A 27,106-nucleotide genomic window follows, 5' to 3' on the forward strand; every position below is an offset into this window, starting at 1 on the left:
ACTTGGAATGATACTCAAAATCAAAGTGGAAAATCAAATTACAGGCTGATCCAACTTAAGTGGAAATGCCTCAAGGCAAGGAAATGATGCTCAGTAGTGTGTGTGGCCTCCTCGTTTCTTTATGGCCTCCCTCATAAATGCCTGGGCATGCTCCTGATGAGGCGGCGGATGTTCTCCTAACGGATTTCTTCCCAGACCTGGATCAAAAAGCATCAGTCAGCTCCTGGACATTCTGTGGTGCTATGTGGCATTGGTGGATGGAACGAGACATGATGTCCCAGATGTGCTCGATTGGGGAACAGACAGGCCAGTGCATAGCATCAATACCTTCATCATGGTGGAACTGCTGGCACACTTCAGCCACATACGGCCTAGCATTATCAAGCATCAGATGGAACCCAGGGCTCTCTGCACCTGCATATGGTCTCACAATGGGTCTGGGGATCTCATTCCTGTACCTAATGGCAGTCAGGGTACCTCTGGCGAGCACATGGAGGGCTGTGCTTCACTCCAAAGAAATGCCTCCCCACACCATTGCTGACCCACTGCCAAAACCATCATGCTGGAGGATGTTGCAGGCAGCAGAATGTTCTCCACGGTGTCTCCAGACTGTTCTCATTCGTGAAGAGCACATGCCGCCAATGTTGAATCTGCCAAGCTTGGTGTTCTTTGGCAAATGCCAATTGCTCAGCACGGTGTTGGACTGTAAGCACAACACCCACTTGGGGACGACTGGCCCCTCATACCACCCTCATGGAGCCTGTTTCTGATAGTTTGAGCATACACATGGATGTTGGTGGCCTGCTGGAGGTCATTTTTCAGGGCTTTGGCACTGCTCCTCCTGTTCCTCCTTGCGCAAAGGAGGAGGTAGCTGTCCTGCTGCTGGGTTGTTGCCCTCCTACGGCCCCCTCCACGTCTCCTGGTGTAACGGCCTGTCTACTGGTATCTGTTCCATGCTCGGGACCCTGTGTTGACAGACACCGCTATCCTTGTCACAGCTCACACTGATGTGCCATCCTGAATGAGCTGCACTACCTGAGCAACTTCTGTGGGTCTTAAACACTACCTAATTCTACTGTACAGTAAATCTAGGGGTGAGAGCAATGACAAAATGCAAAACTGACCAAAACAACCACCAAAAAGAATGAGAACAGAAAAATGGTCTGTGGTCACCCCCTTCAGGACCTCTCCATTATGGGGGTTGTCTTGCTGTCTGTTCCATTTGCACAACAGCAGGAGAAACTGATTCACAATCGGCGTTGCCTCATAACGGGACAGGTTGATTTCACAGATGTGATTGACTTGGAGTTACATTGTGGTGTTTGCGTTCCCTTTATTTTTTTGAGCAGTGTAAGATAGTTACTTTGGTGTACAGGTTTTAGTTTTTGAGGACTCCTGTTTTCTTCTGTACGCAGCTATTAAAGCTGATGATTATGGATATTGACTTACAATTTCTTCAACATGAGAGCAAATCGGATAAATTGATCATCTCTTCTGTGTTCCTATTCTTTCTTCCTCATTTGTTGTGTTTGATGCTTCTGTGAAGTGGAGAATAATCTGCAGAGACCTAATTTGCAGTTATATTAAGTAAAAGTAGAGAGAATAAGCAGTTGCTGGAATATATTCTCCTGGCTGCATATCTCAGCTATAAAGAACCCCACATTTGCTTGCCATATAGTTTTTTTAAAAACTAATTATTGGAAGCTCTTGGGCCTTTATGTATTAAAATCTATTCCTAAATTGTTTTCTCGGCCATTGTGTGCCATTTGTAGCTCTGCTGTTTTATTGTAGAGGGACTTTTGCCGCACACACTGTAATGATCACAATGAACTGTACTGCAGATGGCTATACACATGGGATAGCAGAGGGGCGTTGGCCGATGATTACCCTAACAATTGGCAAATGACCATTTTTACCCACAGAACCTTACTCATTTTAGATCTTGCTTTTTGTTTAAAACAATCATCAAACATTCGTCGTGGTCAAGTTGTTAGTTTTCAGCAACTTTGGCCTAAAGTCCTAATGTGAATTCTGTATATGCAAGTTTGAGCTGTCGTTGTAATCGTGCCTGTGAGGATAATGAGATTGCTGAAAAGTGGCCACTGCAGAACAGGAGTTATCAGGCTTATTGTAAGGCTGGGAAAACTGTGTGACGCCAGGATTACTTTTATAGAAGGTGACAGGGGGGGAAATTCTTAGAAGTGTTTTTTACATAAATACTTTTTGGAATGGGAAAAGATTGAGTGACTCAGATTACATCAGGAAATAGTTGTCATCGGAACTTGTCCCAAAATGTGAAAAAAAAAAACAATAAATGGTACCAATAAAATAACACATGTTGACAAGCAAAAAACAGTCCCCACACAGCTCCACAGACAGGAAAATAAGTTACAAATCACAGAAAATGACACAATCCAAATAATAGATATATATGTGTGTATGTACATATACATAAACACTACCGTTGAGAAGTTTAGGGTCACTTAGAAATTTCCTAATTTTTTGAAAGAAAATCATTTTTTCCAATGAACCTAGCATTAAATGATTCACAAATACACTCTATTCTAGCTGCCAGCGTCTGGTTTGTAATGCAATATCTTCACAGGTGTATAGAGGCCCATTTGCTACAACCATCACTTCAGTGTTCTTATGGTACTTTGTGTTTGCTAACTGTGTAAGAAGGCTAATGGATGGTTAGAATACCCTCGAAAACCCTTGTGCAAGTATGTTAGCACAGCTGAAAACAGTTTGGCTGATTAGAGAACCTATCAAACCTGACCTTCCTTTGAGCTAGTTAAGAATCTGGAGCATTACATTTGTTGGTTCCATTAAACTCTCAAAATGGAAAGAAAAAAAGAACTTTCTTGTGAAACTCAACAGTTTATTCTTGTTCTTAGAAATGAAGGCTATTCCATGCGAGAAATTGCCAAGAAACTAAAGATTTCCTACAACGGTGTGTACTACTCCCTTCAGAGGAGAGCACAAACAGGCTCTAACCTGAATAGAAAGAGAAGTGGGAGGCCTCGCCGCACAACTGAGCAACAAGACAAGTACATTAGAGTCTGTAGTTTGAGAAATCGACGCCTCACAGGTACTCAACTGGCAGCTTCATTAAATAGTACACGCAAAAAGCCAGTGTCAACGTCTACAGTGAAGAGGCGACTCCGGGATGCTGGCCTTCAGGGCAGAGTGGCAAAGAAAAAGCCATATGTGAGACTGGCTAATAAAAGGAAAAGATTAATATGGGCAAAAGAACACAGACGTTGGACAGAGGAAGATTAGAAAAAAAAGTGTTATGGACAGACGAATCCAAGTTTGAGGTTTTTGGATCACACAGAAGAACATTTGTGAGACATAGAACAACTGTAAAGATGCTGGAAGAGTGTCTGATGCCATCTGTCAAGCATGGTGGAGGTAATGTGATGGTCTGGGGTTGCTTTGGTGCTGGTAAAGTGGGAGATTTGTACAAGGGAAAAGGGATTTTGAATAAGGAAGGCTATCACTCCATTTGGCAACGCCATGCCATACCCTGTGGACAGCGCTTTATTGGAGCCAACTTCATCCTACAACAGGACAATGACCCAAAGCACACCTCCAAATTATGCAGGAACTATTTAGGGAAGAAGCAGACAGCTGGTATTCTACCTGTAATAGAGTGGCCAGCGCAGTCACCAGATCTCAACCCCATGGAGCTGTTGTGGGAGCAGCTTGACCGTATGGTGCAAAAAGTGCCCATCAAGCCAGACCAACTTGTGGAGGGGCTTCTGGAAGCATGGGGTAAAATTTCTCTAGATTACCTCAGCAAATTAACTGCTAGAATGCCAAAGGTCTACAATTCTGTAACTGCGGCAAAGGGAGCATTCTGTGACGAAAGCAAAGTTTGAAGGAGAAAATTATTTCAAATAAAAATCTTTTTTCGAACCTTGTCAATGTCTGGACTAGATTTTCAATTCATTTGGCAACTCATAAAAGTATGAGTTATCATGAAAAACACAAAATTGTCTGGGTGGCTGTAAACTTTGGAACCGTAGTGTATGTGGGCAGAGAGCAGCATGGAGGAGGAGCACTGAGGAGCTGTCAGGCTGTGTGGACAGAGAGCAGCATGGAGGAGGAGCACTGAGGAGCTGTCAGGCTATGTGGGCAGAGAGCAGCATGGAGGAGGGACACTGAGGAGCTGTCAGGCTATGTGGGCAGAGAGCAGCATGGAGGAGGGACACTGAGGAGCTGTCAGGCTATGTGGGCAGAGAGCAGCATGGAGGAGGGACACTGAGGAGCTGTCAGGCTATGTGGACAGGGAGCAGCATGGAGGAGGAGCACTGAGGAGCTGTCAGGCTATGTAGGCAGAGATCAGAATGGAGGAGGAGCACTGAGGAGCTGTCAGGCTATGTGGGCAGAGAGCAGCAGGGAGGAGGGACACTGAGGAGCTGTCAGCCTATGTGGGCAGAGAGCAGCAGGGAGGAGGAGCACTGAGGAGCTGTCAGGCTGTGTGGGCAGAGATCAGCATGGAGGAGGAGCACTGAGGAGCTGTCAGGCTATGTGGGCAGAGAGCATCAGCAGCATATTGATACACATTTATAAAATGTTGTCACGTTGCCAAATACCAGTGCAGAATTTGGTGGTGAAAGTGGAAAGTTATTGTAAGCAAAATAAGCCAGGACCAATGTATGCTTGGGGGAAAAAAATTTCATTCAGTATCATTAGTTCTCTGGTGTTGGTCGTACATCACTTTGAAAAATGCCTCTCATTCTATCCTGACAATAAAAAGAAACATCTTTCAAGCCATAAAGTTTACTGGTGTGCACAGTGACAGGCGTCCCTATAGAAGCGCTTGCTTGTCATTCTGCATGAGGCTTTGTTTTGTAGCCTGGATCTCACACCTTTCTCCCCAGGCAGCTCAAAGGATGTATTCTAGGTTAGTGCGCTATAACGGCATTGAAGTGACCTTGTTTATGGCATTGCCTGCCTGCATTTATATTGATCATTTAGCCTCTGTGCTTTTTACCAGGCAATAACTTATCCACTGTAAATCCAATGACAGACTGTTGACTTGGAAGCAAAGCTCATATCAGCCGTCCTCAAACATGATCATTTAGCTGCAGATATTTTTTTTCTATGTGGAATGAAAGCCGTGAACTGAAGGCAACTCTAGTTTAGAAACCATCTAAAATTTGAAAAAGCAAACCGATATAATGTGATATCGCATATGGATTTAAAATGGGTATTTGAATGAAAAATATGCAACTCTATTTGATTAAATGTACAAATTATTGTTCCATGTACCGTATTCCCTTTGTTTCATAAAACTGGGCAGAGTCCTATTTGCTTTATATAGAGCTATGAATATTGTAATACTGTCCCTTATTTACAAGAATATAACTACTATAATACTGCTCCCTATGTACAAGAATATAACTACTATAATACTGCTCCCTATGTACAAGAATATAACTACTATAATACTGCCCCTATGTACAAGAATATAACTACTATAATACTGCCCCTATGTACAAGATTATAACTACTAAAATACTGCCCTCTTTATACAGATGTGCTCAAAAATGTACATACCCTGGCAGAATTTTTGCTTTCTAGGCCTTTTTTTTCAGATAATATGAATAACACCAAAATATTTTCTCCACTCCTGGTTAGTGGTTGGGTGAAGCCATTTATTGTCAAACTACTGTGTTTTCTCTATTTAGATCATAATGAGAACCCAAAACATCCACTTGACCCTGATCAAAGTTTCACATACCCTGGTGTTTTTGGCCTGATAACATGCACAGAAGTTGACACAAATGGGTTGGAATGGCTACTGAAGGTTACATCCTCACTTGTGACCTGTTTGCTTGTAATCGGTGTGTGTGCATAAAAGCTGAGTTTCTGGGATACAGACAGACTCTTGCATCTTTCATCCAGCCACTGACGTTTCTTGATTGTGAGTCATGGGGAAAGAAAAAGAACTGTCAGCGGATCTACAGGAAAAGGTAGTTGAACTGTATAAAACAGGAAAGGGATACAAAAAGATATCCAAGGAATTGATAATGCCTGTCAGCAGCGTTCACACTGTGATTAGCAAATGGAAAATCAGGGGCTCTGTAACAACAAAACCACGGTCAGATAGACCAACAAAAATGTCGTCCACAACTGCCAGGAAAATTGTTTGGGATGCAAAGAAAAACCCACAAATAATATCAGCTGAAATACAGGATTCCCTGTAAACTAGTGGTGTGACTGATTCAAGAGGCACTTGAAGAAAAATGGGCTGCATGGTCGGGTCGCAAGAAGAAAGCCATTACTGAGCTAATGCCACAAAGTATCTCGCCTACAATACGCAAAACAGCACAGAGACAAGCCTCAAAACTTCTGGAACAAGATAATTTGGAGTAATGAGACTAAAATTTAACTTTTTAGCCACAACCATAAACATTACATTTGGAGAGAGTTCAACAAGGCCTATGATGAAAGGAACACCATTCCTACTGTAAAGCACGTAGGGGGATCGCTGATGTTTTGGGGATGTGTGAGCTACAAAGGCACAGGAAACTTGGTCAAAGTTGAAGGAAAGATGAACGCAGCACATTATCAGCGAACACTGGAGGCAAATTTGCACTCATCAGCCTGGAAGCTGCGCATGGGACGTACTTGGACGTTCCAACATGACAACGATCCAAAACACAAGGCCAAGTCGACCTGTCATTTGTTACAGCAGAACAAAGTGAAGGTTCTGGAGTGGCCATCTCCGTCTCCTGCCCCCAATATCATTGAGCCACTCTGGGGAAATCTCAAGCGCGCAGTTTTGGCTTTTTGCCAAGAAGAGTGGGCAGCTTTACCATCTGAGAAAATAAAGAACCTCATCCACAACTACCACAAAAGACTTCAAGCTGTCATTGATGTTAGAGGGGGCAATACACGGTATTAAGAAATGGGGCATGTGAACTTCTGATCAGGGTCCTTTGGATGTTTTGGGTTGTCATTATGATTTAAAAAGAGAAAACACAGAAGTTTGACAATAAATGGCTTCACCCAACCACTAACCATGAGTGGAGAAAAAGATTTGGTGTCATCATTCATATTCTCTGAAAAAAGGCCAAGAAAGCAACAATTCTGCTGGGGTATGTAAACCTTTGAGCACAACTGTACAAGAATATAACTACTATAGTACTGCCCCTATATACAAGAATATAACTGCTGTAATACTGACCCTATATACAAGAATATAACTACTATAATAGTGCCCCTATATACAAGAATATAACTACTATAATACTGCTCCTATGTACAAGAATATAACTACTATAATACTGCTCCTATGTACAAGACTATAACTACTATAATACTGCCCCTATGTACAAGAATATAACTACTATAATACTGCCCCAGTGTACAAGAATATAACTACTATAGTACTGCCCCTATATACAAGAATATAACTGCTGTAATACTGACCCTATATACAAGAATATAACTACTATAATACTGCCCCTATATACAAGAATATAACTACTATAATACTGCCCCAGTGTACAAGAATATAACTACTATAATACTGCTCCTATGTATAAGAATATAACATAAAAGTGCTATAATACTTCTCCTATGTACAAGAATATAAGTAAGATAATATTGCCTCTATATACAAGAATATATCTACTATAATACTGCCCCCTTTGTGCAAGAATGTAACTGCTATAATACTACCCAACTATGTACAGTAATATAACTGCTCTACTACTGCCTTTTTGGACAAGGATATGATGATAGTAAGAAATATATAATAAATACTGGTAGTCACTATTAGAACATTCTTACTTCAGAACAAATGTGCAAAGAACATGAAAAATTGGGGAAAGAACGTGGTAAGCGTGTGCTAGTTTTGTGATTGATTGACCTAATAGCTGCCAATATAGCCCCCAAAATGTTTGCCAATGGGTGGAACTTCTATTATTGTTTGCTGATCAGACTGAGAAGATGAATGTTTGAGGATGCTTCTTCAGAGCATTCAGAGGACTTCTTAGAGTTGGGAAGTAATGACAGCAGTCAGGCTATAAACAATTTATCGATTCTAGTTCTCTGTGCGTTCTTATATTCGTAGAAAAAAGCTAGAATTAAAACCCCCACAATACTGAGGGTATAAAAGTAAACCTGATGGACCTTAGTTGCTAGCGCTTTTGTGACAAAATTCATTTTAGCCACATGTATTATTAATTTGCACCAAAAAAAGCACATTGGCTTCTTCCAAGACTTTTTGTTAGACTTGCAAGGACAATCCACCGTGCTTCAGAGCTACCTGCAGACATTCATTATCATACTTCTCTCCAGCGAACAAATTGCCTTCTGTTACAGCCAAATATGTCACATTTGGACTCGTACGTCTTAAGCACCTGTTTACATTTTCCGTATCCTACTTCCTTATGTCTTCATGAATCTGAGCTGCTTGACCTGATTTCCATGTGGAACGTATGGCATTTTGGTTTTAATTCTTCCATGAAGACCACTTCTTGCCAGACTTCTTCGAACAGTAGATCAATGCTGCCAGTTCTGTGTTGATGCCACTGCTGGACATCTTTCGAAGAGAAGCACAAATGTTGTGTCTCTAATCTGCTGCACTAAGTTTCCTTGGCTGACTACTGAGTACAGAACTTAATGTTTTTGGGTTTTTTTGTGCGCTTCTTCAAAAGAGCTTGACCAGCACATCTTGAAACTCCACTTTGTTTTGAATATTTGCTTAGGAGAGACCTTGCTGATGAAATTTAACTACCTTGTGCACGTCTGCTCTCCGCCTTGCCACGGTGTTTGACCTGGAATGTGAAGCTATCTTCTACATCCTCACCTTTTGTAGCAGAGTTTGACTGTTCCTCACCCAATTTTAAGCCTCCTACACAGCTGTTTCTTGTATTTAATCATTGTGTATGAACCTACATTGTGAAATGATGATCGTTAGCACCAGTGTGGTATAATTGGTTATTCATACAACTGACTATAATCCTATAAAATCCCTGACTTCATGCGTGTACTCAGAAGACCTGATGGTCTATCGAAGGCAAAGGGTGATAATGATGGGGTTTAGATGTTTCTTCTGGTCATTTACTTTGCATTCTTATAATTGATGCCAATGAATGATTTACTCTTATCTTTTGCAATAATTATTACATTGCTGCATTTTTATATAAAAAAATCGACGATGTTAGGCAACTGTATGTGATCCTGCAATTTCTATGCTTAGGTTGCAGGTGGAGACACTTGACAATAATTTTACGGCATGTTGTCCCCTTAATGGTAACAACCAAGCACGCACCGTGTAAAATATAACCATCACATGGAAACTAATTCAATTTACTCCATAAAAATCCACAATTTAGCGCCTCGATGTCAGTCTGGAATATTCACTTATCTGATCGGTCACGGGGAGACGTACCTTGGAGATTGCAGAAGTTTCCATGCTGTATCGCGTGGCCGGCTGTCTGTATTGTTCCCAGAATGTGATCTGCCAGGTATCCAGGTGTACAGTGGCCCGTGATGTCAGCGTGTAATTACCCGTGCTCTCGCGTTGGCATAGTAATTAATCATGTAGTGCACTCGGAGGGTTGAGAACCTACAGTATCGGCGTAAAGGCAAAGAAACTATCAAGAATAGGCTCTTCATCATGCTACGCTACTCACAAGTGCAGACTGAGGAGAGCGAGGACACTTACCACTATAATCCTGCTTGGGAGCCGCATCTGCTTACGTGCTTGGGTGAGGATGTAGGTGCGCGATCCAGTATGGGATACCATTGGCAGACGAGATGACCTGCATCCATTTATTTTTAATTTTACAGATATTTTTTCCACTCGTGCTTTCCTACTTATTTGGTTTCTCCCCCCCCCCTCTATTATGTATCAGTGATAATTTAGTTTCACGCAAGGAGACTGGGAAATGATAACATCAGCTGGCGACATTTATTTTCTGCGAGCGCAGGTGACGGACTCCTCTGGAGACTGATGTTCTATTTGTTCTTAGACTTGTTCATTTGAGACGTCGCCTTGTTGCCATCTGCTGTAATCTTATCTGTGTCTCCTTGTCTGGATTGTGCAAAGTTCGATGGCCATTTTTTTTCTTTTATCTGCGCTCCTGCAAGAAAGAAAAAAAAAAATGCAGCGCACTTTGTCCTTTTTTTTTTTTTTTTATATAAATGTTGTCGCATCATTGTTGCCTGTCTGATAAGACCTTACTCCTGGTTTGTTTGTGAACTTCATACTCCATTCTCTTAGGTTTTCGGTAACTCATCGTTTGCATCTGGAAGATATATCTGTAAGGCCCCTATTTTTGTGTCTTTTGCCTTAAATATGTCCTTATGTCATATGAAGCCCATTATGCAAACTTAACAGAGCGCCATACTGCGCTATTTCATGCAGTAAAATAACTTTTTTTTTGTATTTATGGATTATGGGGTTTTTCATTTTCCTACCTCAGTTTTGGGTGGAGTTGGTAGAAATGTCCTGACTTCTACTTTGGCTTCCAATTTTTAAAAAAAAAATACTATTGGATGATTTAATACATTTATAACTACTTGTACTTTTTTATTTTTAAAGGAATTTCAGGCATTTTAATTTGTGTGTGTATGTGTTTGTGTGTATACGGTGGCTTTAGAAAGTATTCACCCCCTTGACATTTTTCATGTTTTACTGTTGTTTATTTTATGATTTTCATCTCTTCATGTAAAGAGCATGCCTACAACTGTGAACATTTGGTCTTCTTTTGTTTTTTGTAAAGCAAACTACAAATAGGACAAAATAATTGAAGACTTCAGTGCGCATAACTATTTGCCCCCCCTAAAGTCAGTACTTTGTAGAGCCTCGTTTTGCAGCAATTACAGTCCCTGAGCTTTCCACATCTTGCCACTGGGATTTTTGCCCATTCCTCAAGGCAAAACTACTCCAGCTCCTCCATCTTAGATTGTTTCCTCTGGTGAGCACCAATCTTCAAGTCTGACCACAGATTCTCAATTGGATTAAGGTCTGGCTTTGACTCGGCCACTCCAAAACATTTTCACATTTCCCCTTAAACCACTCGAGTGATGCATTAGCAGTACGCTTTGGGTCATTGTCTTGTTAGAAGGTGAACCTCCGCCCCAGTCTCAAATCACTGACAGACTGAAAGGTTTTCCTCAAGAATATCCCTGTATTTTGCACCATTTATCTTCCCCCTCAGCTCGGACAATTTTCCATGTCCCTGCTGCCAAGAAAAATGGTGTTCTTGGGGTGATAAGCTGTGTTGGTTTGACGCCAAACATATCACTTACCTTGGTGGACAAAAAGATGAATTTTGGTCTCATCTGACCACAGCACCTTTCCACCATAACTTTGGGAAGTCTCTCACAAGTCTTTTGGCAAACTCGAAGCCTTACAAATCGAGCCTTACAATTTTTGTGTGTAAGTATTGTTTTTTCTTGCCACTCTTCCATAAAGGCCACCTCTATGGAGTGTATGGCTTATTGTGGTCATATGGACAGATACTACAATCTCTGCTTGGGAACTCTGCAGCTCCTTCAGGGTTACAGTTGGTCTCCATGCTGCCTCTCTGATTAATGCCCTCCTTGCCCGGGCTGAGAGTTTTTTTTTCACAACCCAACAACTTTGTCCCTGACTTGTTTGGAGATCTCCTTGGTCTTCGTGGTGTTTGGTTAGTGGAGCCTCTTACTTCGTGGTGTTTGGTTAGTGGAGCCTCTTACTTTGTTGTGTTTGGTTAGTGGAGCCTCTTACTTTGTGGTGTTTGGTTAGTGGAGCCTCTTACTTTGTGGTGATTGGTTAGTGGAGCCTCTTACTTTGTGGTGATTGGTTAGTGGAGCCTCTTACTTTGTGGTGATTGGTTAGTGGAGCCTCTTACTTTGTGGTGTTTGGTTAGTGGAGCCTCTTACTTTGTGGTGTTTGGTTAGTGGAGCCTCTTACTTCGTGGTGTTTGGTTAGTGGAGGCTCTTACTTTGTTGTGTTTGGTTAGTGGAGCCTCTTACTTTGTTGTGTTTGGTTAGTGGAGCCTCTTACTTTGTGGTGATTGGTTAGTGGAGCCTCTTACTTTGTGGTGATTGGTTAGTGGAGCCTCTTACTTTGTGGTGTTTGGTTAGTGGAGCCTCTTACTTTGTGGTGTTTGGTTAGTGGAGCCTCTTACTTCGTGGTGTTTGGTTAGTGGAGGCTCTTACTTTGTTGTGTTTGGTTAGTGGAGCCTCTTACTTTGTTGTGTTTGGTTAGTGGAGCCTCTTACTTTGTGGTGTTTGGTTAGTGGAGCCTCCTTCTTTGTGGTGTTTGGTTAGTGGAGCCTCTTACTTCGTGGTGTTTGGTTAGTGGAGCCTCTTACTTCGTGGTGTTTGGTTAGTGGAGCCTCTTCATGGTATTTCTTGGTTAGTGGAACCTCTTGTTAATTGTGTTACAGCCTCTGTGGCCATTCAGAAAAGGTAAAGTGTGTGTATATACTGACAGATATGCGACACTTAGATTGCACATAGAGGGACGTCCTCTCACTAAGCATGGGACTTATGAAGGGAATTGCTTCCACCAGAAATTTTTAGGGGCTTCATAGCAAATGGGGTGAATACATATGCAAATGACAATATTTAGTTATTTTATCCCATAAATTTAATTTATGCCTATATCAGGACCAGCGTTAGGAGGAGTCAAACTAGGCTCCCAGTGTTTCTTTTCCAAGGTTCAGACTGTGTTTAGTGACCATGATGTCACCAAAGGTTTCTCAACTGTAGGAATCTGGAGAACTGAACAGGAGACAAGATTGTATGCAGGGCCAGCGTTAGAAAGACTGGGGGCAAATTGGCCAATTTTTCAGTTCCCTCTGGTTCTTAGGGGCCCCCAACATTTCTATTGAGATCAACCCTGCTTGAGGAACTTTGACATCACGGTCATGTGACCATGATGTCAGCTAAGGTCTCAACTGCAAGGAGCTGGAGAGGAGACAGGTTTGTATGTGCAGTGTGTACATATATACACGTGTGTATGTACAGTGTGTACATATATACTGTACATATGTATGTATGTTTCTGTAAAGTGGTGTGCACCTTTTTAAAAGGAATCTGTCAGCAGGTTTTTGCTATCTGCAGACACCATGAGGTAGGATTGAAAACATTGGTTTCAGCAATACCTCCTTTATCAAGCTGTAGTTTTGTTTGCTTTCTTGGTTGTTTTAGCACTAGTAGCTTATTATTGCTGGACACAGCAGCCTGTGCCTCCTTGTCCCCTTCCCCTGTGATAAGCAGTTCGGGGTCTATAGACCTTGTATATACAAAGCCTGGTGTGGGCGGGGGCAACTTTCTCAGCTCTGCCTCATGATACATCTAAGAGCTCTGATTGTGTCAGACCCGCTGCCCCCAGTAATCTAAGTGATATATCGTTGGATTCAGGATCTCATTACCTACACCCGGCTGCTCTCAGATGAGGTAGCAATAACCTGCTGACAGATTCCTTTTAATGAATTAGGTGCATCTTGCTCTCTTTCTCTCTTTTTCTCATTATAGAATGCTGTAGATAAGCCCTGAAAGGCGGTGGCCGCATCTTATAGCGGCAAAATCTGCTGACAGGTTCCCTTTAACTGAGCACGTACGCTCATCACTAGTGATCATACAATTAAGCGCATATGATCGCAGCTGCTGCAGATCCGCAGGTCCTCAGACTTGTGCTCAGTAACCTACACACAGTGTCAGGTCGGCGCTGTTATACTGATGACAATAATACCTGGTGACAAGATCCGTCTTGTGGTTCTTGTTTAATCTTTATTTTCAGTTTTGAGTTAATGATATGCTCGTGGCCTGTGGGGGTCTTCATTTGGCGCTCTGACTAGCTGTTCATAATGCAGACTGCGGACAGTGACCTGCCCCCTAGTTTACATAATAAATGAATAAAAATATATATATCACTCCACAGTGATCAAAATAAAAAAAATAGTAAATAACACCCCCTTAGCACCCCCACAGGTAGGGAAAATAATAAAATAAAGAAAATATTTTTTTTTTGAGCTAGGGTTAGGGTTAGGGTTAGAACTAGGGTTAGGGTTAGAACTAGGGTTAGGGTTAGAACTAGGGTTAGGGTTAGAACTAGGGTTAGGGTTAGAACTAGGGTTAGGGTTGGAGTTAGGGTATGTGCACACGGTGCGGATTTGGCTGCGTATACGCAGCGGATTGGCAGCAGTTTTCCATGCGTTGTACAGTACCATGTAAACCTATGGAAAACAAAATCCACTGAGCCCATGGTGCGAAAAATACAGCGCGGAAACGCTGAGTTGTATTTTCCGCAGCATGTCAATTCTTTTGCGGATTCCGCAGCGTTTTACACCTGGTCCTCAATAGGAATCCGAAAGTGTAAAACCGCAGGAGATTTTTCAAAAACGGTGCTGAAAAATCCGCACACAAATCCGCAACGTGGGCACATAGCCTTAGGGTTAGGGTTGGAATTAGAGTTAGGGTTGGGTTTAGAGTTGGGGTTGGAATTAGGGTTAAGATTAGGGTTAGGGGTGTGTTGGGGTTAGGGTTAGGCTTGTGGTTATGCTTAGGGTTGGGATTAGGGTTAGGGGTGTGTTGGGGTTAGGGTTGTGATTAGGGTTATGGTTAGTGTTGGAGTTAGAATTGAGGGGTTTTCACTGTTTAGGCACATCAGGGGGTCCCAAACGCGACATGGCGCCACCATTGATTCCAGCCAATCTTACGTTCAAAAAGTCAAATGGTGCTCCCTCCCTTCGAGCCCCGACGTGCGCCCAAACAGTGGTTTACCCAAACATATGGGGCATAAACGTACGCTGGAAAAATTGCAGAACTTTGGGTGTCTAATTTCTCCTGTTACCCTTGGGAAAATAAAAAATTGGGGGCTAAAAAAATTTTTTTGTGGGGGGAAAAAAAATGATTTTTTATTTTCACGGCTCTACGTTATAAAATTCTATGAAGAACTTGGGAGTTCAAAGTGCTCACCACACATCTAGATAAGTTCATTGGGGGGTCTATACCAAAATGGGGTCACTTGTGGGGGGTTCTACTGTTTAGGCACATCAGGGGCTCTCCAAACGTAACATGACGCCCGCAGACCATTTTATCAAAGTCTGCATTTCAAAACGTCACTACTTCACTTCCGAGCCCCGACATGTCCTCAAATAGTGGTTTACCCCCACATATGGGGTACCAGCGTACTCAGGACAAACTAGACAACAACGTTTTGGGTCCAATTTCTCCTGTTACCCTTGTGAAAATAAAAAATTGCTTGCTAAAAAATAATTTTGGAGGAAAGAAAAATTATTTTTTCTTTTCATGGCTCGGCGTTATAAACTTCTGTGAAGTGCTTGGGGTTTCAAAGTGCTCGCCACACATCTAGATAAGTTCCTTGGTGGGTCTAGTTTCCAAAATGGGGTAATTTGTGGGTGGTTTCTACTGTTTAGGCACATCAGGGCCTCTACAAACGCGACATGGTGTCCACTAATGATTGGAGCTAATGTTTCATTCAAATAGTCAAATGGGCTCCTTCCCTGCCATGTGCCCAAACAGTGGTTTACCCCCACATGTGAGGTATCTGTGTACTCAGGAGAAATTGCCCAATAAATTTTATCCTGTTGCCCATGTGGAAATGAACAAATTGAGGCTAAAAGAAATTTTTAGTGAAAAAAAAAAAAAAAAGTACTTTTTCATTTTTACGGATCAATTTGTGAAGCACCTGGGGGTTCAAAGTGCTCACTATGCATCTAGATAAGCTCCTTGGGGGGTCTAGTTTCCAAAATGGGGTCACTTGTGGGGGAGCTCCAATGTTTAGGCACACGGGGGCTCTCCAAACTCGACATGGTGTCCGCTAAAGATTGGAGCCAATTTTTCATTGAAAAAGTCAAATGGCGCTCCTTCCCTTCCGAGCCCTGCCGTGCGCCCAAACAGTGGTTTACCCCCACATATGAGGTATCAGCGTACTCAGGACAAATTGTACAATAACTTTTGGGGTCCAGTTTCTCCTTTTACCCTTGGGAAAATAAAAAAATTGTTGCTAAAAGATCATTTTTGTGACTAAAAAGTTAAATGTTCATTTTTTCCTTCCATGTTGCTTCTGCTGCTGTGAAGCACCTGAAGGGTTAATAAACTTCTTGAATGTGGTTTTGAGCACCTTGAGGGGTGCAGTTGTTAGAATGGTGTAACTTTTGGGTATTTTCAGCCATATAGACCCCTCAAACTGACTTCAAATGTGAGGTGGTCCCTAAAAAAAAATGGTTTTGTAAATTTTGCTGTAAAAATGAGAAATCGCTGGTCAAATTTTAACCCTTATGACTTCCTAGCAAAAAAAAATGTTGTTTCCAAAATTGTGCTGATGTAAAGTAGACATGTGGGTAATGTTATTTATTAACCATTTTGTGTCACATAACTCTCTGGTTTAACAGAATAAAAATTTGAAATTTTCCAAATTTTAGCCAAATTTTCAATTTTTTTCACAAATAAACGCAATAATTATTGACCTAAATTTACCACTAACATGAAGCCCAATATGTCACGAAAAAACGATCTCAGAACCGCTAGGATCCGTTGAAGCGTTCCCGAGTTATTACCTCATAAATGGATACTGGTCAGAATTGCAAAAAATGACCAGGTCACAGGTCATTAAGGCCAAAATAGGCTTTGTCATGAAGAGGTTAAAAAAAAATTCTGAAAATGACACCGGCCATCTGCACGGCAATGTGGTAGATGCTACTGTGCAAGTGCGGCCGATGCTGTATTCAGACTGATTTTTTTTTTAAATTTATGTATACCATCAAAAACCATAATTAAATGTCTGCCTGCAGAAGGTGTTATCTTTACAGCTTGTTGCCTTGGAGACCGACCACCACTGTCAGAAAGCAGAACATGTGCAGTGCTTACAAGCTCTTTTCTATTGAGCTTGAAAACAGTATTTTGAAGCTGTCCAGAACCGCAGCAGTGCTCTATTACCTACTAATCCCAGTCAGCTTCAGCGCAGCGCTTACAAGCTGGACAGTAGAGGTCGGTCTCGGCAGTGAGCAGAGGCCGCAAATGTATTAATATCTCAAGAACGACTGCAAATTTTAAGAAGCAACAAATTGCAAAAGTGCTTGTTTTTACAAGCTCTGTATCAATATATGAAACTGGGAATATCCCATTTTGTTACGTTATGATTTTTGGGTTTTAAATTGTTTATAAATGTTTAGGTATCTGCTTTACCTTCCCTATGCCAGTGGAAGGCCTAAGCCTAGATTGTGTTTTTATTTTTTTTCTAGATTTTTTTTTTTTTCTTCCTATATGCAATGGTTATAAAGCATATATTCACCAATCACTTCCTTTTCATTCCATAATTTTCCTTTTTAATTTTACTCAAACCTTTCAGATTTCCCCTGAGCCGTGAACCTCTCCAGCTCGAAAAGCACGACCCAGTCGGCACAGTGGAAATCAGATGGTGCACGTCTTAATACATATTAAAATATTCAGAGCCACTGATCTTCCCCGCATGTTATTCCTTTCAGGTGATTAATTTCCACCTGCAGTCATGAATCACAATCTCCGCAGATCATCTTGTGTTATTCAAACGGATAATCTGCTCAAAAGCTACATGGTCTAATGAACTGCATCATAGCACAAAGCGGTGAGCGCCAACATGGATATCGTGCTGTTATCCTGGCTGCCACAAGTGCTGCTGGAAAAGGATTGGTATATAGAACAACACAGCAGCAGGGTGATAGGGTTCATGCTGCTCAGAAGCTTGCGGGAGGGAAGACTTACAAAGCATAGATCCACTCCTACTATGGGTCATTGGCCAAACCGATCAAAAATCAAAGTGATTCACACCGGCTGCACCATTCTCTTCTCTCAGCCAGTTATTAATGGGGTTTCCTATATTAAGTTTTCATTAGGAGTCTTCTCAAGTGTCCAATGTTGCCCTGCTTGAAGACAGCAAAGCATGAGAGGGATTGGGGGGTTAATGCTAATCTCGGGGATTATCCAATTTATATATAAAATATTTTTTTTTATTTTTAGGCTGGGGGTGCCAATATCCATGGCCCCTTACAGTCTGAGAATACCAGCCCCCATCTGTCTGCTTTAGCTTGGCTGGCTGTCAAAAATGGGGGGGCGCACACACTGTTTTTTTTTTTTTGTTTTTTTATTTCTTATTTAAATAATTTTAAAAATCGCAGTGCGGACCCCTCTATTCTTGATAACTACCCTTGCTAACACTGACAGCTGAAGGTTGCAGCCCCCAGCTGTCAGTTTTGCCTGGCTGGTTATCAAAAAATATAGTGGAACCCAAATAATTTTTTCTTAATTATTTATTTAGAGTGTAGGTGTCGGCTGATGAATACTCCCATCAGCAGCCGACTGTTCTCCCTCTTATTAGCGGCAGCAGGTGTGGGCTGATGGGAACAGTAGTCCCAACTATTGGCGCCAGTGACCAGAGGTAAACTTATTACCTCCGATCACAGCTGTGGGCTCACGCTGTCTTTTGACAGCGTGGGAACCATGGCTGGCAGGGAGACCCTGAGGTTTGGGCTCTCCCCACACGTGGAGCCAGAGCCTGAGGGCCTAGGCAACCCCCCACCTATACATAGAAAGAACTCATTAGTAGAGTTCAGCAGAAAGATTTGCACAGTCCTGATCTGCAAGCGTTTTCTATAAATGGATGGGTAATCTGGATTTACAGACTCTTGATGAATGAATAGGGGTAAGCAGGATTCCTGGACTTTCTCTGGGTCGATGGGGCAAATTGTGCTTTCTCTATGTGTGGGATGGGTAATCTGGACTCTCAGGCTCTCTGTGGGTGGGGAATCGGGTCTCTCCATGTGTGGGAGGGGGAAGCTAGACTCACAGACGCTCTTTGTGTGCATGTGGGTTTCTGTGTGTGTGTGTGTGTGTGTGAAACAGGACCGGCTCACTTTCTTAGCAGTTATGGAAATATTAAAACACAATCATAGAAAACTACATCCCCAAGTTCACTCTTAATATTTTTCGCCTCTCTAAAATTGGGACCTAGCAGGGGCACTTTAAGAGTCAAAATGTTTGCAAGTCATTTTATTTCTGCACTCCAAACTTTTTGAAGAATATGGGTGACTTTAAGTGTAAATTACTCTGGGAATTGTGATCTAGTGACTTTGTCCAATGTCCCATTACTAGGGGAAAGCTGTTACTCCGTCTGCATTGGCTGATGGCTGTAATCACGAGATATACTGATGTGTGAATAAAGCCCGACCCTGCCAAGGGGTTACTGCAACAGTGTGGAGCCAGAAGACTGCTGCGTCTGATTTCTCATACTCCAGCGCTGAGAAGAAGCTCTTCTCCTTCATTTTAAATGTGTTTATTCCTTCTGGCAGAACAGTGGTTAATCGGCCATGTTGGAAATCTGTGTGCTCGGTTAGCCACTCCTTTTCCCTTTATGATCTGGGCTCTGATACTAATCCTTGTCAGAGATAGCTAATTGTTACATAGCTAACGGTGGGAGAGGAGTTCATGTGAGAAGGGGAGTTGGAGGAGTTGTTGGTTAACGTTGCTTGGTTTGTGTACGTGGTAATTCCCTTCCCTCCTCTAACTTTGTTTTATTCCCCTACCTTCACACCCCAGTGCATTCCTCTGATATATGTGAGTGAATATTTTGTATGTCTGGAGTTTTCTGTTAACCCTTGTTTATGTTGCCTTGTTTGTTGGGTTGGTGTACTACAGTGCACAGTAGCGCTCCTTCTTCCCTGGGTGGAGATAGCCATCCGTCTGTTCTCTAACTTAGGAGATAAGGCAAGGGTGGAGGCCCCGGCATCTTCACCTTCAGAAGTATCCCGGGCAGTATTGAGCACTAGGGCGCCCCCTAGTGCTAGAGACAGGGAAGGAGCCCCTAGGCAGCTGTGTTGTGACAGACTCCTTCCCAACTAAGGACATACGAGTGCATTCCCCATTGGGTGTGGGTGAATGTATGGACTAATTGATCGTAGGCTTAAGTCACCTAAGGGGACAAAAAATGGTGTAATAATATTTTTAAATATCAAACAATATAAAAGTTGAATCTTCTCCCAGTTCAATAATAAAGTATTTAAGAAGTTAATTTATTGGGCATTGCCGTGATTGTAAAAAAAAAAAAGAAAAAAAGTCCAATCTGTGAGAATAAGAAAAAGTAATAAAAAAATATTAAAAAGTCATTAAAAAAAAAAACCCAAAGAAAACGAAAATTAGAATTGTTGAAATGAATTATCTGTGCAAAACCTTGGAGAGCGGAGGTTATTTAAGGATTTTGTAGCCTCCGTGAATTATTTGTTGATGTAAACTTACCCCGCTTCTCCGCTCTCACTGCTCTGCTAAATAATAAATCACCATTAACGATGCACCTTAATGAATTTAAGAATGTAAATTCAGAGGAGGGGGAATAATATCACATCAGTAAGCGAAGCCCAAGACTCGACCTGCCGGGCTCAAAACCTATTTGATTTCCAAATTCTTGTTTTTCTCCTTTGCGGAATAATCTTAAAAACCTGCAGACATTTCTAGGGCACATTCGCTGCTTCCTTTGACAGAAATTGGCAGATACTTTTGTGAAGCCGCATAAGAACGAGAAGTGGAATCGAAATGCGTTCCTGATCCAGCTCACCCGCTGCACCTGTCCTCTGCTGGGCTAAACACGAGCTTCAAAGGGGGCACAGAGTTACCGAAAAAAAAACATTTAACCAGTCCTCCACAGTTCAGGCAATGCTTGTCTGTATAAATTACAGCTCACTCCTCTGCCGTTATGTAACTTAGGTGGAATATTGATTTATTCTTCCGTCTTGCAAGATTTGAGTGTTCAGGTTACTAAACCACCATCTAGTGTCCACTTTGGTGCCATTTTTTCCGTCTCCTTTACTTCCCCCTAAAAATGGAATTAAGAATCGAGAATTTGCATTAACCCCAAAATGGTGACCATAAAAACTACACTTTACCTTAGAAAGAAAACAAGAACAAAGAGCTCGTACGGCTCCATCAAATAAAAAAATAAAAAAACTTCTATAAAAAAATTGGGAAAAAAAGAAAACTTAACGGTGTATGCCAATCTCCAAGATCCTATCCCAATATAGTAGGTATAATAATAATAATAAATAATAAACAAATGCCACCAATTAGTAATGTTGTATATTTCTTCTGATTGTCTGTCGCTTACCCCATGTGCAGGCATTGCATTAGCTTAGGTATCCATGGTTAAGACCACTAGCAACTAAATATTACTATGTGATTGGTGGTAACCATGGATACCTAAGCTACTGCAATGCTGTCTGTGTACATGGGGTAAGTGACATATCTTATCAGAAGAACTATACTAAATTCCTAATTGGTGGTATGTGCTATTATTATTATTATTTATTATTATTATTATTATTATATTTTTTATTATTACACCTACTACATTTTGAGATAGGTTCTTGGAGATGGGAATATCCTTTAAAATGTGGAAAAAAGAAATGAGCACGTTAGTATGATTGCAGAGATGCCAAATTTGTATTTTTCAATTGCAAATGTGAATTCATAAAAAAAAAACCTATGAATCTGCCATTCATGCGTGGGTTTTGTTTTCACGGTGTACACTGAGCTGTTAAAATGACCCAATACTTGTCTTCTGCAAGTCAATCCGATCATATCAATACCAAATCTACATTGTTATTGGGTCGTTTTTTACTGTGCAACTAAAAACTGAACCCAAGAAACAAAGGCAAAATTGCATCTTCTTTGTTGTGTTTTTTTCTTCACTATTATATGGTAAAGCGAATGGATTCATTTAAAACAAAAACTCATCCTGCAAAAAAAAAAAAACAAACCTCAATCATAGGGATATGTAGATCGAAAAGTAAAAAAGCTAGGGTTCTTAAGTCGTAAAGGTAAAAAACAAATGCAAAAAGTGAATATTGGCCTCTGTTGGAAGGGGTTAAAAGGGAACTGCACTTTCAACAAACTTTGCAGAATAGGCAAATATATAAGAAAGCTTTTAATAAAAAATCAGCTTTTTTTTTTTCAGTTTAAGACATTTCTTCCCCTGCCTCCTGAAACAATTTTACTCTCTTGCTCAATCAAGACAGATTTCCAGCTCACTCTATAGTGCTCTTACATGGCCCATTTTACTCTATGGAGAGAGGAGGAGTGCAGAGATGGGGAGTTGTTGCTGAGATTTTTAACCTCACTTCAGTGCTGGATTCACATATGGACCGCTCAGTATTGCTGTATAATGTCCTCCATACTGCTGCTGTTTCTCTCTGCAGACCAACTAAGGAATGAAGAGCAAGGATTCTTCACGTCTGTGTGTATTGTGAATGGAACACATTAAAGGAAATCTATGTATATACACACACAGTGGGGAAAATAAGGGTATGTGCACACGTAGAATGGTCCACTGCGGAGTTTTCCGCAGCGGATTTTATAAATCCGCAGGGCAAAAAACACAGCGTTTTTCCAGCGGATTTACCGCGGTTTTTGTTTTGATTCCACTGCGGTTTTCTATTATGGAGCAGCTGTAAAACCGCTGCGGATTCCGCACAAAGAATTGACATGCTTCGCAATGTAAACCGCTGAGTTTCCGCGTGTTTTTTTTTTTCCACAGTATGAGCACAGCGTTTCTGGTTTTCCATAGGTTTACATTGTACTGTAAACTCATGGAAAACTGCTGCGGACCCGCATCGTGTGCACAGAGCCTAAGTATATGATACACTGCCGATTTTGCAGGTTTTCCCACATACAAAGAATGGAGAGGTCTGTAATTTTTATCGTAGGTACACTTCAACTGTGAGAGACAGAATCTAAAAATAAAAACCAGAAAATCACATTGTATGATTTGTACTTAATTAAATTGCAAATTAAATTTTATTTTATTGAATGAAATAAGTATTTTTGCCAACCTGCCAACCAGCAAGAATTCTGGCTCTCACAGACCTGTTAGTTTTTCTTTAAGAAGCCTCCTACTCTGCACTCATTACCTGTATTAATTGCACCTGTTTAAATTCATTACCTGTATAAATGACACCTGTCCACACACTTTATCACACTCCAACCTCTCCACCATAGCCAATACCAAAGAGCTGTCTAAGGACACCAGGTAAAAAATTTTAGACCTGCACAAGGCTGATATGGGCTACATGGATAATAGGCAAGAAGACCACAAATGTTGGCACAATTTTTAGAAAATTGAAGAGAGTCCAATCCCCTGCTCAGTGCAGAGCAGGATTCACTAGACCATCTCAGACACATGTCTGTCCAGCCTCTGTTTGGTTCCATTGAAGGAGAACTCGCCACCTCTCGTGGCAGCCTATTCCACTCATTGATCACCCTCACTGTCAAAGTTTTTTCTAACATCTAACCTGTATCTTCTCCTTTTCAATTTCATTCCATTGCTTCTCGTGTTTCCATGTGCCAATGAGAATGATAATCCCTCTACACTGTGACAGCCCTTCAGATATTTGTAGACAGCTATTAGGTCTCCTCTTAGCCTTCTTTTTGCAAGCTAGACTTTCCCAGATGCTTTAACCGTTAGGACATACTTTGTAGTCCACTCGCCATCCTGGTAGCTCTTCTCTGAACTTTCTCCAGTTGTCCAATGTCTTTTTTTAAAGTGTGATGCCCAGAACTCGACACAGTATTCCATATGAGGCCTGACCAAGGAGGAGTAGAGAGGAATAATTGCTTCACGTGATCTAGACTCTATGCTTCTCTTATAACTGTGTTTGCCTTTTTGCTGCTGCATCACACTGTTGACTCATGTGCAGTCTGCAATCTATTAGTATAACAAGTCTTTTTCACTTGTTCTATTGTTCTGTAACTTTTATTTCATGCAATAAAATGCAAATTAATTATGTAAAAATCATACAATGTAATTTTCCAGATTTTTTGTTTAGATTCTGTCTCTCACAGTTGAAGTGTACCTACCATAAAAATTACAGACCTCTCCATTCTTTGTAGATGGGAAAACTTGCAAAATCAGTAGTGTATGAAATACTTATTTTCCCCTTTGTATGTTACTTTAAAGGAGATGGTAAATGAGAACTTCTATCTCTGTACATAAAAATACCCCTGAAACACTGATTGCACATACGCCTGCTACCTACCTACTTGACCACGGATGGATTTTCAGTCCTTGCAAGAGAGAATTTCTCCTTTCATGTAACTCGTATATTCTACAGGTAGGTAAATTACTCTGGACTTTGGAACCCTCATCTCTGTCCATAAAGGTCCATGAGTGGAGATCTCCAGCGAGCCACTGAAAATGAAGTGGCCATGAGTGCTTTTCATATTGCAGGTGTGAGATGTAACCTTTTCAGACCTAACATTGGCCCGTACATAACAAGCAAGAGCAGAACGTGTCTTTTAAGTCTACAGAAGTGCTGTCAACATTCACTTACTACAGAGGCACAGAGTGTATTCTTCAACATCATCATTCGCCGTAACGGATGCTAAAATTCTTGTGTATTACCAGTATCTGAAAGGGGCCTATATACACTGATCAAAAGTATTGGTCAAGATATGACTGTGCTCTGATCGATATTCAGCACCTTAATCTATTTTTCTTTATTTTCTTAGGTCTCTGTTGTTGTTGCGGAGCTTTACGGCCTCGTTACAAGCGCCTGGTGGATAATATCTTCCCGGAAGATCCTAGAGTAAGTTTTTAGATATTTGGCTTTAAAACTTTTAGTATTTTCAAATTTTTATGTTTTGTACTATAATTAGGTTTAAGTGAATTTTAATTTACAGGTAGAAATAATATAGCTAGCATAAAATGTTCTTATGTCTAGAATATAACTATATAATACTGCCTCTTATCTACAAGGATTTAATTAATATAATACTATTCCATGTACAATACTGCCCCTATGTACAAGAATATAACTACTATAATACTGCCCCTATGTACAAGAATATAACTACTATAATACTGCTCCTATGTACAAGAATATAACTACTATAATACTGCCCCTATGTACAAGAATATAACTACTATAATACTGCCCCTATGTACAAGAATATAACTACTATAATACTGCCCCTATGTACAAGAATATGACTACTATAATACTGCCTCTATATACAAGAATATAACTACTATAATACTGCTCCTATGTAGAAGAATATAACTACTATAGTACTGCTCCTATGTACAAGAATATAACTACTATAATACTGCCCCTATATACAAGAATATAACTACTATAATACTGCTCCCTATGTACAAGAATATAACTACTATAATACTGCTCCTATGTACAAGAATATAACTACTATAATACTGCCCCTATGTACAAGAATATAACTACTATAATACTGCCCCTATGCACAAGAATATGACTACTATAATACTGCCTCTATATACAAGAATATAACTACTATAATACTGCTCCTATGTAGAAGAATATAACTACTGTAATACTGCCCCTATATACAAGAATATAACTACTATAATACTGCTCCTTATGTACAAGAATATAACTACTATAATACTGCTCCCTATGTACAAGAATATAACTACTATAATACTGCTCCTATGTACAAGAATATAACTAATATAATACTGTCCCTATGTACAAGAATATAACTACTATAATACTGCCCCTATGTACAAGAATATGACTACTATAATACTGCCTCTATATACAAGAATATAACTACTATAATACTGCTCCTATGTACAAGAATATAACTACTGTAATACTGCCCCTATATACAAGAATATAACTACTATAATACTGCTCCTTATGTACAAGAATATAACTACTATAATACTGCTCCTTATGTACAAGAATATAACTACTATAATACTGCTCCCTATGTACAAGAATATAACTACTATAATACTGCTCCTATGTACAAGAATATAACTACTATAATACAGCCCCTATGTACAAGAATATAACTACTATAATACTGCTCCTATGTACAAGAATATAACTACTATAATACTGCTCCCATGTACAAGAATATAACTACTATAATACTGCCCCTATGTACAAGAATATAACTACTATAACACTGCCCCTATGTACAAGAATATAACTACTATAATACTGCTCCTATGTACAAGAATATAACTACTATAATACTGCTCCTATGTACAAGAATATAACTACTATAATACTGCCCCTGTGTACAAGAATATAACTACTATAATACTGCTCCTATGTACAAGAATATAACTACTATAATACTGCCCCTGTGTACAAGAATATAACTACTATAATACTGCTCCTATGTACAAGAATATAACTACTATAATACTGCTCCTATGTACAAGAATATAACTACTATAATACTGCCCCTGTGTACAAGAATATAACTACTATAATACTGCCCCCTATGTACAAGAATATAACTACTATAATACTGCTCCTATGTACAAGAATATAACTACTATAATACTGCCCCTATGTACAAGAATATAACTACTATAACACTGCCCCTATGTACAAGAATATAACTACTGTAATACTGCTCCTGTGTACAAGAATATAACTACTATAATACTGCTCCTATGTACAAGAATATAACTACTATAATACTGCTCCTATGTACAAGAATATATTTACTATAATACTGCTCCCTATGTACAAGAATATGACTACTATAATACTGTTCCCTATGTACAAGAATATGACTACTATAATACTGCTCCCTATGTACAAGAATATAACTACTATAATACTGCCCCTATGTACAAGAATATGACTACTATAATACTGCCTCTATATACAAGAATATAACTACTATAATACTGCCCCTATGTACAAGAATATAACTACTGTAATACTGCCCCTATATACAAGAATATAACTACTATAATACTGCCCCTATGTACAAGAATATACGGTAACTACTGTAATACTGCTTCCTTGATCTCCAGATCAGTCTGATGTTGCTTCCTGAACATCTCTATATATAAGTTGATTTTGTGTCTTTTCTGCTACTGTTTTTCTAGCATGGACTTGTCAAGGCAGACATGGAAAAACTCACATTTTATGCCGTGTCGGCCCCTGAAAAGCTGGACCGGATTGGTGCTTACCTGGCGGAGAGACTCAGCAGAGATGTTGTCAGACACCGTTACGGGTGAGTGAAGCTCATTTGTGTTCAGTGAGTTTTTTTTCATTATGGAAACAATGTCTTCTGTCACTCAGCCTGAAAGCTC

General features: G+C 40.4%; 1 protein-coding gene across 5 annotated transcripts in view; it reads left to right on the plus strand.

The window, feature by feature from the left end:
* The window catches only part of EFR3A (EFR3 homolog A), a 147,738-nt gene that overhangs the window by 11,179 nt on the left and 109,453 nt on the right, over window positions 1-27,106 (plus strand). For all 5 annotated transcript variants that reach the window (XM_077271245.1, XM_077271244.1, XM_077271246.1 and 2 more), the window contains exons 3-4: window positions 24,514-24,590; window positions 26,900-27,027. In XM_077271245.1, coding sequence (XP_077127360.1) covers window positions 24,514-24,590; window positions 26,900-27,027 — 205 coding nt within the window. The remainder of the gene's footprint in view (window positions 1-24,513; window positions 24,591-26,899; window positions 27,028-27,106) is intronic.

Source organism: Ranitomeya variabilis, chromosome 6 (genome assembly GCF_051348905.1).
Source record: "Ranitomeya variabilis isolate aRanVar5 chromosome 6, aRanVar5.hap1, whole genome shotgun sequence".
NCBI lineage: Eukaryota > Metazoa > Chordata > Amphibia > Anura > Dendrobatidae > Ranitomeya > Ranitomeya variabilis.